Genomic DNA, 16,386 nt, shown 5'->3' on the forward strand with positions numbered 1-16,386 from the left:
GCAGTGCTACATATTTATTAACTAAGATAACAGAAATGACTAAATTGCGAATTCTTCCGTTGTTAATCATGATGGGCTAAGGTCAGCGGGTTCGCCCTATGTTGTTTATTATTTATAACTTGCAACTGCAGCTGATACTTTTTATAGTAGTAGATTCTGGAGGTTTCTATAGTTACGTCCTTCCCACCCTCCTGCCTGATACGTGTCCCGACAGATGAATAAGTAATATCACTTGCACCCAAAAAAAAAAAAAAAAAAAATTCTAAATTTCATCGCGCAAGAGTCCAACGTACTTCCAATAACTCCTAAGAAAGAAAGAAATAAATAGATAAGGCATGTAAGGGGAAACAACCTCCACCAATCTTTTTTAGACCAAAATCTCAAAGCTCGAGACGGGAGGAGTGAATCAGAGTGGCTGTGAGATATGGCAATTTTGGGAAATGAGGGCAAAACTCGGGCAAAACGACAAATCTGTAAACCGTAGGCTGATGAAATATCCAATATGACCCTCACTGATGGTGAGTTGACTGTCAATGCTAACGGCAACGCTTGTGGGTGTGTCACGTGTGCGCGAGTTTGAAGTTCGAAGAAAACAAAAAAGCAATAGGGGTCCGTCGGTTGACATTTGTTGATTGAATTAGCCAACCCCAATTTACGCTCCGGTAATAATTAATTAATTATTTATTTAACGTCACGCTTTAAATAAGTAGACAGCGGTCCCGCTTTGAATAAATAGAGAGCGGTGTGGCCGAGATCCAAAGAGAAACAAGGAAACTCGCTCTCGCTCGCATATTATTATGTTAGTTATGGAGTTGATGACTCATTCTTCTTCGTTCCTCCTTCCTTCAACCCCCACCGACTCCCGCCCTTCTTTAACGTACGCTCTCGTCGTCCTTAACCAACGCCTCCCGAGATTTGCTCCTCTGCTTTGGCAGCACGGTACTTTTCCTTCACCGTAATTCACTTTCGTTTATTCTATTTTTATGTTGGAAGGAGGAGGGTTTAATCTGTCGCGCGTTTTTGTGTAGAACAGCAAAACTACGTTTGTGTGCTGATGGAGGCGCTAACCGTGTCTATGATGAATTGCCTCAACTTTTTCCTCATGAAGATCCTTCTGATATTCGCCGCAGGTTTTATTTAACAAGCTTTTTTTTTCCCTGCAGTTTTATGTTTGCTGTGATATCCTGAGATTTTTATTTATTTATTTTTTAAGTATATTTCATTTCGACGTAATTTTTGCCAAGTTTTTGTATTATTAGGCGATAATTTTCTGATTCTTTTTTCTGCAAAGTGGAATATATGTTTTTTTTTTTAACTTATATAATGGAGAAGATTATAGATTTTTATGTACAAGATTTGCACGCTAATATAATGCTGTAGCATAAAAGAATTGATTCTCTGGGAATATTTTTTATGGAGGTTTTTCATAGTGATGTAGAGATTCTTAAAAGCTGAAAACCAATGCTAAGGGGAAATGAGGGTGAATAATGAGAATTATTGACCTAAGGCCAGAGAATTCATGACACCTGTTGAGATAAATAGCAGCTTTGCGGAATTAGTAACCTTTGGCAGAATGGCCAGTACTTGTACTGCTATATCCAAAGGTTTTCCTTGAGATTATCAGCACCACATAGTGTCTTAATTGTCTCTATTTGGGAATTTGGAGAATTGTAACTGTGTACAGTTCAAATTAAAGCATGCAATCAATCTAAAAGCACAGTGGATTTCCATATATAATAAAGCTTAATTCAACCCCAAAATGATGAAACTTTATGGCAACAGCAGTGTAGATTTGCCATAGGCCCAGAGCCGAACAACAAGACAAATTTTGAGAAAGCTTGATCTTTTTGAGTGACCGGCAAGGGGGAACTAATTGGGTAAAGAAAAGCTTGAAATTCCAAAGAAAGAAGTAAATTAAGAATGAGAGGATACTAGAAAGGACTCAATCAAGGAAATAAAGGAGAAAGAACGGGAAGAGATAAGACATGCAGCTTTTCAGTGAATTGTGTTTTAAACTTCAATCAAAAGTAACATAAAGAAAAAAATATTGCTATTAATTTTTATGCTATATTGCTGTTGGAGTGAACTAAGGAGTAATATTAATTCCATTCCATACCTTGGATATAATTATTTTCTTCTATTTCATTTATTGCTGTGATGGCATTTGTTTATTATGTCTAATATGGAGGACATTTTGCAATTTGATCATTCTTCGAAATTAATCAATATGATAACCTACTTCTATAACAATCATGGTAGAGTGATTTTATGGTTTTATTCTTCTTTGGTATCAGACAGTACTAGTTCCTATTTGGAGCTTGAACCCTCTATGTTAGAGCAAATGTTTTAAAGTTTTAACTACAGTACTCAGGAGCTTGGATTTTAGTGCCATGTAGATATGTGCTATCTTGTTACTTCGTGACTGCAAATTTCTTGAATCATTTCTTTTGTTAAGAAGATAATTTTGTAACCAATTAAATCTGTAATTTTCATTAGGTACAAGCCAGACCTCATTAAAGGAGACATGGATTCAATCCGAAAAGAAGTAATGGATTTTTATGCAAGTTTGGTAAGCTAACTATTTTGTTTCGGAAGTGCTTTTCTTGATTATGATTTCTAAGTATGATTTTCATTCATGCCAAAACTTTTGTTAAGGTTATTTAAATGTAGACAAGGCACAAAATGATATTACACCATCAAGTTAATATGAACATTAAAATATTTTAGTTTGATGGGCGTGAGCTTCTATATATACGCATCACTCAATTCATTTTTCACTATGTGACATTTTTGTGGTGTTATGGCTTGTATATATACATTGCTCTAAGGACCATTCTTAGATGTTTATGCTTGCTTTCTTAATGCAGGGAACCAAAGTGGTAGATGAATCGCATGATCAGGACACCACGGACCTACATAAATGTGTAGCATATATTCGCGACTGCACACCAAACTTAGAGAAGTCTAATGTAAGTTAATTTCTGTGTTCTTTTGGGTGATGAGATCTGTATTGCAATCTTCAATTATATAAAACCACCTAGTTGCTTGTATGTTAATCATCAAAAGAATATTATTGTTTCATCTTGTAACTTTTAGATTAGTGTATACCATATGTATGTATCTTGAATTACTGAGACATTCATCATATGCATGCTTAAATAGCATTGTTATGGGTTTGTTTCCCTAATCTATTGGCAGCTCCGCATTCTTGTTGCTGGGGCACTTGGTGGACGGTTTGACCATGAGGCTGGAAACATAAATGTTTTATATCGCTTCTCAGACATACGGATAATACTTTTATCTGATGATTGCCATATCCAACTTCTCCCGAAAACTCACCGCCACGATATCTACATACAATCTTCTGTAGAGGGTCCACATTGTGGACTCATCCCTATTGGGATGCCATCGGGGAGCACTTCAACGACTGGGCTCCAGTGGGATCTTGGTAAGTCATTAGTGATCTCATTACCTCATAATGGTGCTCTTTGTATTTTGACTAGCTCAAATTATGATAGCTCTGTTTATTGATTACCACTGCATGAGATACCTTATAGACCAGCTTGTATTTATTTGAATGAAATTGGAGGGTCAGGGAGGAAGGTTTTGAGTGACCATCCATTTTGTAGTTTTCTGACTCGGTACGGCCACAACAATCCTTGGCCAACCAACTGCAGGATCATGAATAGCAGGGCACCTGGAATCTCATTTGTAGTGGACTGTGAATTAGTGTTAATCCTTTGTTGATTACCTTTTGTGCTTCTTTTTCCTGATTCTTTTTATCTTAACGGGGTGTGGTTAAGTTGATTCTTTTTATCTTAATGGGTGTGGTTAAGTTTCATGTGACAAAAATTTGGTGATGGTTCCACTTGCTCATTTTTAACTTCCTCTGATTATTTCTATCATTTGCCATACGCTATTGGAATCTAATGTGTTGTACCTGTGGACTATTTTCTTTTTCAGATAACACAGAGACTAGATTTGGCGGTTTAGTAAGTACCTCAAATATTGTTAAAGGTGAGAAAGTAACTGTGAGATCTGACTCAGATCTTCTTTGGACAATATCCATAAAAAATCAGTAAAAAAAAGAAATTGCTTTCAAGAAGAGATGTAAAGTCAGCAAATATCCAAGTTTTCTTTGACCTACATTAATGTCCTCTTGCAATTAAAAATATTTAAAGGTGATATGTAGTCAAAGTCTGTATTAAATTTTGAATATTTTACTCTGTGATTGCGGGATTACATATTATATCAATTATTTGGAGAGATGGATCTCTCGCTTAGGTCGTAAAATTTACTTTGTGGATCTCTCCCTTAGGTCGTAAAATTTACTTTGTGAACTCATTTCATATTAGCAGAAGCCTTTTCCCCCCAATGTGAATGATAATATTGTTGAATTATTTCTTTGCAAATAGCTATTCATTAGGTCATATGCATGAAATTGTGGGTGCCAATTAGTTGAGTTGTTAAAATCTCGTGTTGAAAATAAAAAGTCAATTCTACGCATGTTGGTGGGGATTGAGTTGCTGTTAAGTTATATTCACACACACACACATATATATACACGAAATTGGTGGTTAATACTTAGCACACCTATATTTTTGTTTCATTCAAGTAAAGTCTCTTTTTTTGAGGACTGGTATAATTGTAGGGGCTGTTCAGTATTGTTTTGTAACTGATGTTTTCTATTTTGTTTTTAGAATTTAGGTGTAGCAAGTGTTGTTATACTTACAGTACAACTTTCACTTGTTTTCTTCATTTTCTAAAAATAAGCTATGAAATAAAGCATTATATAACATTGTTTCTCTTTCTCGGAAAAATAAAAATAAAAATGAAACATTGGTTCTAGCGATCTCCAAGATATAATAACAAATTTAATTTTTCTCTAATTAACTGTCGTCTCCTCTATGGTCACTCAAACATTTGTCTCGTGGTTGGTTCAAAACATCAAATGCTGCGGAACGATTTAATGTGGTTGAACATGAATCTATATTCTATGGAGGCACTTGCATAAGGATTAGGATGTGCGTACGAAGATTCTTCAAAAGCCAAGGATGGGAGAGACTACAAGTGTGGTACGTTTGGTCCACTCATTTTGTTGGATTGAATGGGACTAGTCTGTAATGTACTATTTGTGTGTAGTATGTTTAATGCAATATAATGTTTGGTGTTGTGTGGATTATAATATAAAGTAATTTATTAATTAAAAAAATAATTGGTGTCACCATTGACTTTTGTCAGGATTTTATAGATGCTATTTATTGACGTCTTAAACCGGTATCATTGGAATTCTTGTAACGGAGTTTATTCGACGGTACTAATATTTCTGGTTACAGGATTTTATTCATTGTAAATCTACACTCTTTGAGGTTTTTAAGGTCGGAACTATTAATACTGGTGCTGAGAGCATATGACAAGGATTCCATTGCTGTTAATTGTGATGTCAAAAGTCAACGAAAAGTGGCGGCAAAAGGCGGTCATCGGTAGTTTATGGCCGTCGGCTGTTATTTATATTTAACAAATAATTAAAAAAAAATGTGGCAAGAGTGGCCCAAACGAGCGTCTCTCTACGCCATATTTGCCAAACAATATGATGCAAATAAATTTGCACAGCACATATCCACCTAAAAACCCCAGCGCCAAACATACTCCAATTGTATTGTGCCCTTTCTTGTATTACGAGTTCAGATTTGTTTTGACTTTCAGTTTTTAGCTCACTCAATTCCTACAGAATATCGAAAGTCAATAGAATTTCTGAATTTATTTTTAATATTATAATATAAATAGTTAATATTACAACCCTTAATTACTAATTATCTCTGAAATCATAGTAATTTTTGTTTCAAAGAGATTTTGATCTTAAAAATAATAATAATAATAATGTTATGCGTCTCGTTGCGATCACAGAAATTAATTACGAAAAAGTTACTTTACAAATCGAAAACTAGAAAATAGAGGAAAAATAAGTAAATATATAAAACTCGGGTGCTACTTTAAAAAAAAAAAGAATGTAAAACAGTAATTTCCTGAAGTTAAAAGGCGGCACCGTGACTAGGTCGGCTTCGCTTCAATTTTTGGCGGCAAAATCTTTGCGGTAGGGGAACTAGAACCCCATCTGTTCATCCCTAAAACCTAACCCCTAATTGTCCTTTCGAACCTTCGAATTAACCTCGTCTTCACATCCCGTTCTCATACCTTTTTCCGGGTCTTTAATTTATTAGGGTTTGTTGCAAGATTCCGGTGATAACGTGGCGTCAGAGTATGAAGTCCATCCATTCATAATCGGTGGTGTGATCATGTTCATTGAGTTAGGGCTTCAATGGACGTAGAGACCCCGACTAATTCCCCTACCATTAGGCCTATAAATAAAGGCGTCGTTCACAGAATCTGCGCCGGCCAAGTTATTAAGGACCTCTCTTCGGCGGTCAAGGAGTTAGTTGAAAACAGCTTGGACGCGGGTGCAACCAGCATCGAAATCGCTTTGAAAGAGTATGGGGAAGAGTGGTTCCAGGTCGTCGATAATGGCTGTGGCATTTCGCCCAACAATTTCAAGGTGATTAATATTTAGTGTTTCTTTGATGTTCAATGCAATTGTGGAATGTGTATAGCCATTAACTTTTTATCTCTGTTACAGGGTTTTGTTTTCTATTAAATTCTGGAGGACCTGTATCTGTTCCTGTGTAGTTCATTGCTTTCAGGGGAACTTGTAGAAGTTGCTGACATTGTCATCTATTCTAAATTTTTCCTATTATTTTGTTTGCTGCAGGTTCTTGCACTTAAGCACCATACTTCTAAGTTGTCAGATTTTCCGGATTTACAGTCTCTCACCACTTTTGGATTTAGGGGAGAGGCGCTGAGTTCACTTTGTGCATTAGCGAATCTGACAGTTGAAACGAGAACTAAAAACGAGTCAGTTGCTACACACTTGACTTTTGACCATTCGGGTTTACTAACGGCTGAAAAGAAAACAGCACGTCAAGTTGGTACCACAGTCACTGTGAAGAAATTATTCTGCAATTTACCAGTGCGAAGCAAAGAATTCAGTCGTAACATTCGAAAAGAATATGGAAAGTTAATTTCTTTGTTGAATGTGAGTCTATCTTTCTGTAAAAACTTGCAGCAGTGCCTAGTGTTATCTTTAACAATTTGTATATATCATGACTTCAGTTTGAAATGGAGTACCGGCTAGTGAATGTGGGGTTGACAACTGGGACGTGGAGTAATGACTTTGATGGAGATGTGGTTTGCCCGTAAAAGGGTGGTGATATATACAAATTGTTAAAGATAACATCTCCATTTTTGTGGTATAATTTTCTTCTTTGATTTTGAAGTTCAATTGGTAGCCCATATCTCTTAGAGGTTAGAGCTGTTTTCTTATGTCAGGCCTATGCGCTTATTGCAAAAGGAGTTCGGTTTGTCTGCACCAACACAACCGGAAAAAATGTAAAGTCTGTGGTACTTAAAACACAAGGGAGTAGTTCCCTGAAAGATAATATCATAACAGTGTTTGGCATGAATATTTACAACTGCTTAGAGCCTGTGGCTATATGTAAATCAGACAGTTGCAAAGTTGAAGGTTTCCTTTCTAAGCCTGGACAGGGTAGTGGACGGAATTTGGGGGATAGACAATACTTTTTTGTAAATGATCGACCTGTGGATCTGCCCAAGGTCAGCAAGCTAGTGAACGAGTTATATAAAGGTGCAAACTCACGACAATATCCCATTGCAATTATGAATTTTATTGTCCCAACTAGAGCATGTGATGTTAATGTAACTCCTGATAAAAGAAAAGTATTCTTTTCTGATGAATGCTCCATTTTGCATGCTCTAAGGGAGGGTTTACAGGAAATCTATTCCCCAAATAATGCCAGTTATTCTGTTAATAAAGTTGAGCAATTGATAGAACCAGAAAAGTCTGGTCCTAGTTCTGGTGCCGAATCTTGCATGTTTTTGGAACAGTTATCTCCAGATGGGAATGGATGTATTGAAATTCTGAATGAGCAGCAAATTTCTAAGGGCAATACTCCAAAAACAGTTGAGGTTGACACTCTGCACTCAGATGCTTTAGAAGGATTGGTTCATAGTAGTAATGAAAATGGAAAAGGGAACTTTACTTTGAAAGCACATGATGATAAAAGTGCAGATAGACTTTCAAAGTTCAATTGTATGAAATTGATTGGTCCCCACAATGTTCCAACAGAGGAAAATTGTCCATCCCCTTCAAGGGTGATGGCAAAAAACATTACTGAAGATGGTGAGTCCGATAGTCGCTCAAGATGTATTCAGTCATCACTTAACAAATTTGTAACTGTAAGTAAGCGAAAGTATGAATCTATTGCTAGACCGCTGACAGAAATGCCTCTCCTAAGAAATCAAAGCCTTCATTGTCAAATGAAGAAAAGTAATTCTGATATGGACGCTGTGGACACAAGATCCCCAGTTAGGCGTCACCTGGTTGATGATATCGCCAAGCTGAACAAGATTGAGCCATTCAAGTGTAATAAAGCAGACAAGGTCCCCAAGGAAATTGAAAACATACTTTCTTCTGAAGGCAATACTAATGAAAAACCTAGAGAGGTATGTCAATGCTTGGTTATCTCTGTTTGTTCTGTATTTTGATACGCATTCCTGCATTATTATGTATTTAAGGTTGGCAGTTTATATGAAGATGAGCTTTGTACATGCCCCTGGCACCAGCCAATATAACTGTTACCATAAATTTTGAAGGCATCTTGCATCATCAACTTTTCTTTCACGAATAATAGTTAAGGCTAAAATTATCTCATCCAAGTAGCAACTAAAAGAGCATGTTTTTCATCTTTGTTGTCTTGTTTTTTACGTTAATGATATGCTTAGCAACAGACCCAGACATTTCATTTAGAGGGGGCTGCCTTTAATAACACCAATAATATATAAAATATGAGATTATTGAATTCACATGTACAGACAGATTAAAGTAATTTCGTTTAAAATTAAGAATATATTTTACGGATCCAGCTACAGCACAACGGGTGCACCATACCCCTCTTTTTGGTTTTTTTTTTTTTGTTTTTGACTGCACCCCTTAATCTCTTCTGTAATTACCATTTGTTAAAGTGATTTATTTTTCCTCTTTCTTCAACTCCTCACCTTTGCATTCTTCCCTTTTTTTTTCATTTTCAATTAAAACTGTAATCAACCAATTACAATCAATAAGATGCAACCTGATATCTTCATTGAAGCTACTTCTTTGTTCTCTTAAGATTCATTTGCTTTATATCACATAAACAACAATGAATTGAACTTTTTGTATAAAAGAAAATCACGTAGATATGTTTTTGTATCCACACTTTATTTATCATCTACAATAAATTTAGGTGCTAGTAAATTGATTTTTTTTTTAATCTTTTATTATGTATCTTCTTCCCCTCTTCTCCTCCATGCATCTCTTCATTTTCTCCTTGAACAATCTAACTCTAGGGCTTTTCAATAATTGATTTATTATTATAACCACCAATAGTAAAACTCGTCTCTATTATGTCAATGGTTTTTTTTTCTTTTAAGGTAAAAAGAATTTTAGCAAATGATCAAAGGTGAGAGTTTTAGCAAAAGTTCAAAAATCATCTTAGTTTCTATTGTCTTCGTTGATGCTTCTGACATGTTTGGTCTCTTGATTATAACTTGTGAGAGTGGGTATTGTAACATAATGATGATAAGTAGTGATTCCTGCTACGAGAATTTGGGACGGAATAGTTGGAGCAAAAGTTTTTGAACTTTGGCTTTTCTAAATTTTCAGCAAACAAGGACTGCATTATTAAAAAACATTTAAATGCATCCTTGCCCTTGAAACTACTTTTGTGTCAGATCCAATGGTGGCTTTACAAAAGGACAAAAAGAGGGGCGTGGTGTACCTGTTGCACCATAGCTAGATCCATATTTTACAGTGGAAGATTGATATCGTAGCTTTTATTTAGAAAGGTTTAACACTAAAAAGGGAGCAAAAAGGAAAACAAATTAAAGAGTATTGGTTACTTGACCTTTTTTTTAAGATTAATTTTAAAATTATTGGTATATTATTTTCTAGGGTTTTATCTCTGAAAAACTCTCTTATTTAATTGAAAGAAAAAAATTAAAGCAGTAGGGGCTTAATTAACATTTTTTTAGGGGCCTAAATGATATTTTATAGTGACTACAAGGAGAGTTTCATTTCCCTGGGGACTTTGGTCCGTGCTGGTCTTATGCAATTAATATCATCACAAGGATATTGTACAATTTGCTCTTGCATTTCATGAATTTAGATAATAAAAAGTTGGGTCCATACACATCACTAGCACTAGAACTTACAATTGACTGATTGAGCATTTAGGGTGCGTTTGAGATTGGGGTTCGGCAGTTGTAGTTTAAAAACTACAGCACTAAAATGTTTGGTAAACATTAGCTGCTGTAGTTTGGAAAATATGTTGATATTATTTTTCACTTGTATAATAAAAAATCTATTATATCTTTAATAATTTTTTTAAAATTATTATTTAAAATTTATATTTATTACATATTATTAATTTTTGTTTTATTGTTACAACTTTTTTTCCACAGTAGCTGTAGTTTAAAATTACAGTACCTCAATCTCAAACAAGACCTTAATAAATTTATAATTTTATATATAATCTTTTTTTTTTTTGTAAAACACACACACTCTCTTCGGATAGATATTAAAAAACCTTGCAAGTTGACTTGAAGGTAAACCTTTATGTGCTTATCATTGATTTGTTACTCTGAATTGTACCTAAAATGTTTACATTTCTTTGTCTAATTATTTATCTACAGGAATTAGTCACTCAAGAAAAAGCCACACCTCTTTTGAATGCGCCATCAATTGTTTCATCTAGCAATGATCTCAAAAAAAATTCAGAAGACCTTTCAGTTGCAGCTTCTCATTTGCAATTTTCTGGTTCAATATTAGATGCTCCAGTGCCTTCTTCTTCTCTAGATATTTGTTCCACCTTGCAATTTAGCATTCAAGATTTGAGGAAAAGGAGGCAGCAGAGGCTGTCCATAATGCAATCTAGTTGTCATACATCTGGAAGTGTAAAGATGAGAAGGTCAACAATGTTGCAGGTTTCTTTTAGCTGGCACTAGAACTTGATTCTGCTCTTATTCTAATTAACTTAGTTTCTTGTGTAGGTGCTTTGCTGCTGCGACACTGGAGCTTTCTCAACCAGAAAATGAGGAGCGTAAAGCAAGGGCTTTAGCTGCAGCAACTACCGAGTTGGAAAGGCTCTTTAGAAAAGAGGACTTTGGCAGAATGAAGGTGATTTATTGATCGTATATCTGCTTCTGTATCTGCACCTGTATCTGCACAAGTTTGAAGCTTGACTTCGTTTGTCCCATGTTTGCATGACTTGGTCTCTCTCTCTTTTTCTTTTTTTTGTGGGGGGGGGGGGGAGCATTTTGCTTTTTGATGTTGAAAAGCCTGTTGCCTGGAGAGAAAATCTATATTGGGAATCTATCCTTCTTAAGGATATCCACCTTGTTGTTCGGGCAGAAATAAGCGGGTCTAGTGTGTTGGGTTGGGTTTTAGTACATCAAAAAGCAAAATGGTTTTCCGTAGAAGCATCTACAAATGAAGTTTCAAATAAAAATGATCGGTCTCCGCTGATGGTCCTAATGGTTTTCTGTACCCATCCTAGCCTTCTTGATTTTTCTGTACGCATTCCTTCAGGGATTAAGCTTTTAGCGATTTATTGGTCATTAGAAGCAGTTTCCATTTTGTAGGTGATTGGGCAGTTCAATCTTGGATTTATCATTGGGAAGTTAGACCAAGACTTATTCATTGTGGATCAGGTAAACTCTCAATGAGCTTCTGAACTACTCTTTTCCAATATTTTTGTGTTTTGTAGTATTATTGTCAAATAATAAGTTCATAAGATTGCTTTTGTGCTCACAAGTTTCTCTTGCAATTACTTGCTTCTCCTTTGTGTAGAATTCTTGATACATTTATTTTTTCATTCGCTTTCAGCATGCTGCTGATGAGAAATACAATTTCGAGCGTCTGTCTCAATCAACCGTCTTGAACCAGCAACCTTTGCTTCGGTGAGCAATTACATCTTATCTAATTGTGTATTTTGAAAATGAAGAACTTTGCATTTCATGGAATGTCTAATTATGTGCATAGCCTCTTCTACTATGTGTTTACCAAATGTGGATCAAGAACTGTTATCATTCTTAGCCCTGACTTTACTCTCTCACACAAACCCACTTCACTTCAGCATTGTTTATTTAGAGAATATGCTTAACTGGTTCTACTTGTTGGCACTAGTAGTGCTGGAATGGTTTCTTTAGGCAGCGATTTTTTATTTTCCACATGCTTTTGTTATTATACTCTGATTATGGAATCATTCTTTGTGATCTCAATTTGAAACCCTGTCTCGCATTTTCTTTGCAGGCCATTGAAGTTGGATTTAACTCCCGAAGAAGAAGTTGTTGCTTCAATGCACATGGACATAATCAGGTGCTCACTTAATTTTAGGCTTCTTTCCTTCTATTCAGTTTATTGTTTTCTCCGAAACCTTTTTATGATACTGGTAAATTTCTTCTGAAATCTTTAAAACTGAAACATTTTTCCTGAACTTAGCTATATCTGTCTTGATTAGGCTAATTTGTATGTTTGTATTAGGCCCTGTTTGGTATTGTGGTTGGGCAAGCTACAGCGCTAAAATTTTTGGTAAACACTTGCTGCTATGGTTTGGAAGCTAAGTTGATTTTATCCCACACTTATATAATGAAAAACTTATATTTTTATTTATTTTTGGTCAAAATTAGTATTTGATGGTCATATTTACCACACAAGATCAATTTTTATTTTATAGCTACAACTTTTTTCCCCACAGCAGCTGTGGCTTACAACACCTTAATACCAAATAAGGCCTTAGTTGGGAGACTTCAGTATTCTTCGGCCTGGATCCTGTTTTGGAAGAATTTTTTTTTTTTTGCCCTTGCTATTAGTTACGGAGTAATTTTAAATCCCTGCTATTGTACTTGGAGTTGTCGTTCTGTTGATGCTGCTTTGATCACACCACCTTATAGATGCGATTGCTATACTAACAGGATAAGTTTTTGAAACAAGTCCACTATTCTGATTTTATGCTATTTAGGTATTATTCATCTTTTTTGTGATTTTCATAAATTTGACTCTTCTTTTTTTTTTTGGCTTTTTTTCCCTCCCAAAATGAAAATTTCTTTCAGTTTAATGATTTTCACATGCATTCTGAATATTTAATTGCCAGGAAAAATGGATTTTCTTTGGAAGAGGATCCACATGCTCTGGCAGGGCTACGCTTTAGATTGAAAGCCGTTCCCTTCAGTAAAAAGATAACTTTTGGAGTTGAAGGTAGTCTTTGTTATCATTTTCTTTTTCCAGTATTTTAGCAGGTTTTTGGTTTGTCTTTGTTTGTGGTATATATAGATAAATCAACTCTCGTGAAGCTCAACATGAGAGTACTTTTAGGAGCAACTGACCAACAAAATGAGTGATTATTTCAGAGCTTGTCTGTATTTGCATGAAAACAAAATGGATTTATGATTTAACAGAACATCATTTTTTGGTTTTTGATCTCCTTGAGTGGCTTGGAGAAGGTGGATAGATAAAGTAATTAGTGGCAGGTACTTATTATTGATGTTTCTTAGGTTAACTGATTCCATGGCTATGTTTGGCACCCCTCTAAAGCTTGAGGAGACTGCTCCTGCATATAGATCAATTCCTTGAAAATTTTCAACTGATATGTGATTGTAAACTGATCCATGCTAGGAGCTGCTCAACACCTCAACCCCAGTTTGTTCAAGTAGCCTAGTTGAAGTTGGCTTATAACTTTCAAATAAACCAAGTTTAAGCTGTTCCTCAGCAGTTCACTGGGTGTTACCAAGCCATTGCTTCTGGTCCAAGAGTACAGTGGACATAAAAGTTGTGTAGGATTTACTTGTCAAAGAGAACATGAAAAGTGCAGAACCTTCTTCCTACTTCAGTTAGAAATGGTGTAGAAAGCTGACAAAATGCAAAGAAAGCTTACATAAATTCTGATGCATACACAACCATAAATCTCTGCACTTGAATCTAGGCTAAAGACGTTTAGTGCCAGTATCATAGACTCACTTATCCATAAACCTTCAAGCTGGATGTTCACTTCTCCATGTGCAGGCCTGGTGCTTAATTCATTCTGCATGTGTAGTGTTGCTTGATGAATTTCATTAAGTACTTTGGTCAGTTGATACTTGAAAGCAGTTGCTTCAGGAGGATCTCTTGGGCATCAATGAATATGCACATTTGTGTGATATGCAGTCTTGCAGACGTAAAACTTAAGCTATTTCTCTTTTACTGAAAATGAATTCATATTTGTTACACGGTGTGGCCAAGATTTTAATTACTTGCATTTCTTTAACAGATGTTAAGGACCTGATTTCTACTCTTGCTGATAATCAAGGGGAATGCTCAATTATCAGTAGTTACAAAATGGACACTGCAGATTCTGTTTGCCCATCAAGAGTTCGTGCTATGTTGGCATCACGTGCGTGCCGATCATCTATTATGATTGGTGATGCGCTTGGAAGAAATGAGATGCAGAAGGTAACTTCTATTCTATGATATAAACTATGAGAAACCAACTTAGATGGCTTCTAGTACTTGATGGAATATGATTATATTTCATGAATAGTTATATGTTTTCTCTTTGGGTTTTTGTTAAATATTTGAACTATCTTTTGAATTTGTGGGTGTTCAGCGAGTTAAATCTCATGGGGTGGTAACAGAGGTTTGAGGTTCAAACCTCACTCACACTACATATTCTAATCTATTACCTGTTTTTCTTTCTGGAATCTAAAGTCATCTCGATCTACACATTTCTGAGTGAGTTATCATTTGTGAGAACAAATAATTGAAGGGTAAAAAAGGTTATGTAATTTTTATTTCCCCACTTGTATTTTTCAGATACTAGAGCATCTGGCAGACCTGAATTCTCCATGGAATTGCCCGCACGGCCGACCAACCATGCGTCATTTGGTTGACTTGACAACCATTCGAAAAAATATTGACGAAAATGGTGCAGGCTGTTAGATTTATAAGGACCTTTCAGTTATTTCTTTAGGAGCTGATGCAGAGTTGCGGACTTAACTTATTTATCAGTAAACCTTTTCCTTTTCCAGTGCATATTTTAAGGAATCCTTACTAGGTACCAACTCTTTATAGCAATGTATCTGTCCAGTTACATGCACTACATGTACATAAGATGTTCCTTTATGGGTTCGCTTAATGAATATTGAAAAGTCATAGTGAACTTTTGCTGATACTTTGGACTGGAGACATTGTTGTAAATAGCCACAGTACTTGTGGCGGTTAAGCTTATTTGCTGGAGGAGGCCATGGTCCACGATTGGAGCCTCTCTCACCTTTTTTCGAGGCTCGGTTGGTATTTGCATTTTTTTGGAACCCTTGTGATTTATGAATGCAGTGTGTATTGTTATGTTTCTAAGGGGCAGCTACCTCTGTCAATAGCACATTTATTTTTATTTGTTTGGGAGAATTAGAATATTGGGAGAGCTGTTGCTTATGATTCGGAATTGATGAGAATAGGAACATGCTGGAGCGCATTTCATTGAACAGGGAAATGCTGTCTCAAACTCCCATCTGGTCATGAATTTACTCCATTGGTTTGTACATATGAGATATGTAATTATGTAATTATGTAATTGGTTAACAAAATGAGTAAATGACAATTAAGGCATCTAGGGTCAGTAATCAAGTAAACTAGAACTTATTATGAGGTCTCTTTAAAGGAATTACAAAGACAACAGTTTGGACGTCCAACCAAAGGACAATTTTTTTTTTTAATTAAAGAGTAAGTAAAGGAGTTTTTTTTTTTTTTTTAGAAGGATGAAATTGAATCCAGCAATTTTTTTTCTTTATGTTTATGTTTATTATTAGAACTATTTTATTTATTTCGTCTTTCTATTGTATAATCATTTTAAGTCTCCGACAGTTTAAATTTTTCTTCTATCTCTGCCATCGTTTTTTTTTTCTTTTAGCATAAATTATCGTTTCATATTTTTGTCTATTATAATAATTCTAAATATTTCACTGGCAACTCATGCACCCAATAAAAAGTAATTACTGGGACTCAACTTTACTTCTGATAGGAGTTTATTTGGCTCCTCTTGCCTTGGGGATAGAATAGATTTTTTTTCAGTATTAAGTGAGGGTCGTTGTTCGTGCTCTAATTGCTTTTTAATTGTAAATATTAGTAGAATTTTGATTGTAAAATACCAGTATTTAAAAAAAAAAATCACTTCAAGAACTGTTAACTTTTATTTTAAAGATGCAATGGTGAAAATTCTCGTAGATTTAATGGGCGGCACAATATTT

General features: G+C 35.3%; 2 protein-coding genes across 5 annotated transcripts; both read left to right on the top strand.

Moving 5' to 3' along the window:
* The first annotated feature begins 419 nt into the window (after positions 1 to 419).
* On the top strand, positions 420 to 4,293 carry LOC102620459 (thiamine pyrophosphokinase 1). Of its 2 annotated transcripts, none has more exons than XM_006479866.4 (6): positions 420 to 939; positions 1,034 to 1,130; positions 2,497 to 2,569; positions 2,868 to 2,969; positions 3,199 to 3,448; positions 3,964 to 4,293. In XM_006479866.4, exons 1-6 carry the CDS (start codon positions 798 to 800, stop codon positions 4,080 to 4,082), a joined length of 783 nt encoding a protein of 260 aa, XP_006479929.1. In that variant the 5' UTR covers positions 420 to 797; the 3' UTR covers positions 4,083 to 4,293. The 2 variants fall into 2 exon arrangements, with proteins under 2 accessions (XP_006479929.1, XP_006479930.1); XM_006479867.3 differs by having other exon boundaries at positions 792 to 939; positions 1,029 to 1,130.
* A 261-nt stretch (positions 4,294 to 4,554) lies between these two features.
* On the top strand, positions 4,555 to 15,518 carry LOC102625172 (DNA mismatch repair protein PMS1). Of its 3 annotated transcripts, XM_015530812.3 has the most exons (12): positions 4,555 to 5,075; positions 6,222 to 6,553; positions 6,767 to 7,090; positions 7,384 to 8,577; positions 10,804 to 11,078; positions 11,161 to 11,287; positions 11,752 to 11,820; positions 11,996 to 12,069; positions 12,422 to 12,487; positions 13,263 to 13,366; positions 14,415 to 14,596; positions 14,957 to 15,518. In XM_015530812.3, the coding sequence occupies exons 2-12, from the start codon at positions 6,320 to 6,322 to the stop codon at positions 15,080 to 15,082; spliced, it is 2,775 nt and encodes a 924-aa protein (XP_015386298.1). In that variant the 5' UTR covers positions 4,555 to 5,075; positions 6,222 to 6,319; the 3' UTR covers positions 15,083 to 15,518. The 3 variants fall into 3 exon arrangements, 2 of the variants coding, with proteins under 2 accessions (XP_015386298.1, XP_015386301.1); XR_003065427.2 differs by lacking the exons at positions 4,555 to 5,075; positions 14,957 to 15,518 and adding an exon at positions 14,171 to 14,321 and having other exon boundaries at positions 5,971 to 6,553; positions 14,415 to 14,555; XM_015530815.3 differs by lacking the exons at positions 4,555 to 5,075; positions 13,263 to 13,366; positions 14,415 to 14,596; positions 14,957 to 15,518 and adding an exon at positions 12,653 to 13,231 and having other exon boundaries at positions 5,971 to 6,553.
* Positions 15,519 to 16,386: the final 868 nt, after the last annotated feature.

Source organism: Citrus sinensis, chromosome 3 (assembly GCF_022201045.2).
Source record: "Citrus sinensis cultivar Valencia sweet orange chromosome 3, DVS_A1.0, whole genome shotgun sequence".
NCBI lineage: Eukaryota > Viridiplantae > Streptophyta > Magnoliopsida > Sapindales > Rutaceae > Citrus > Citrus sinensis.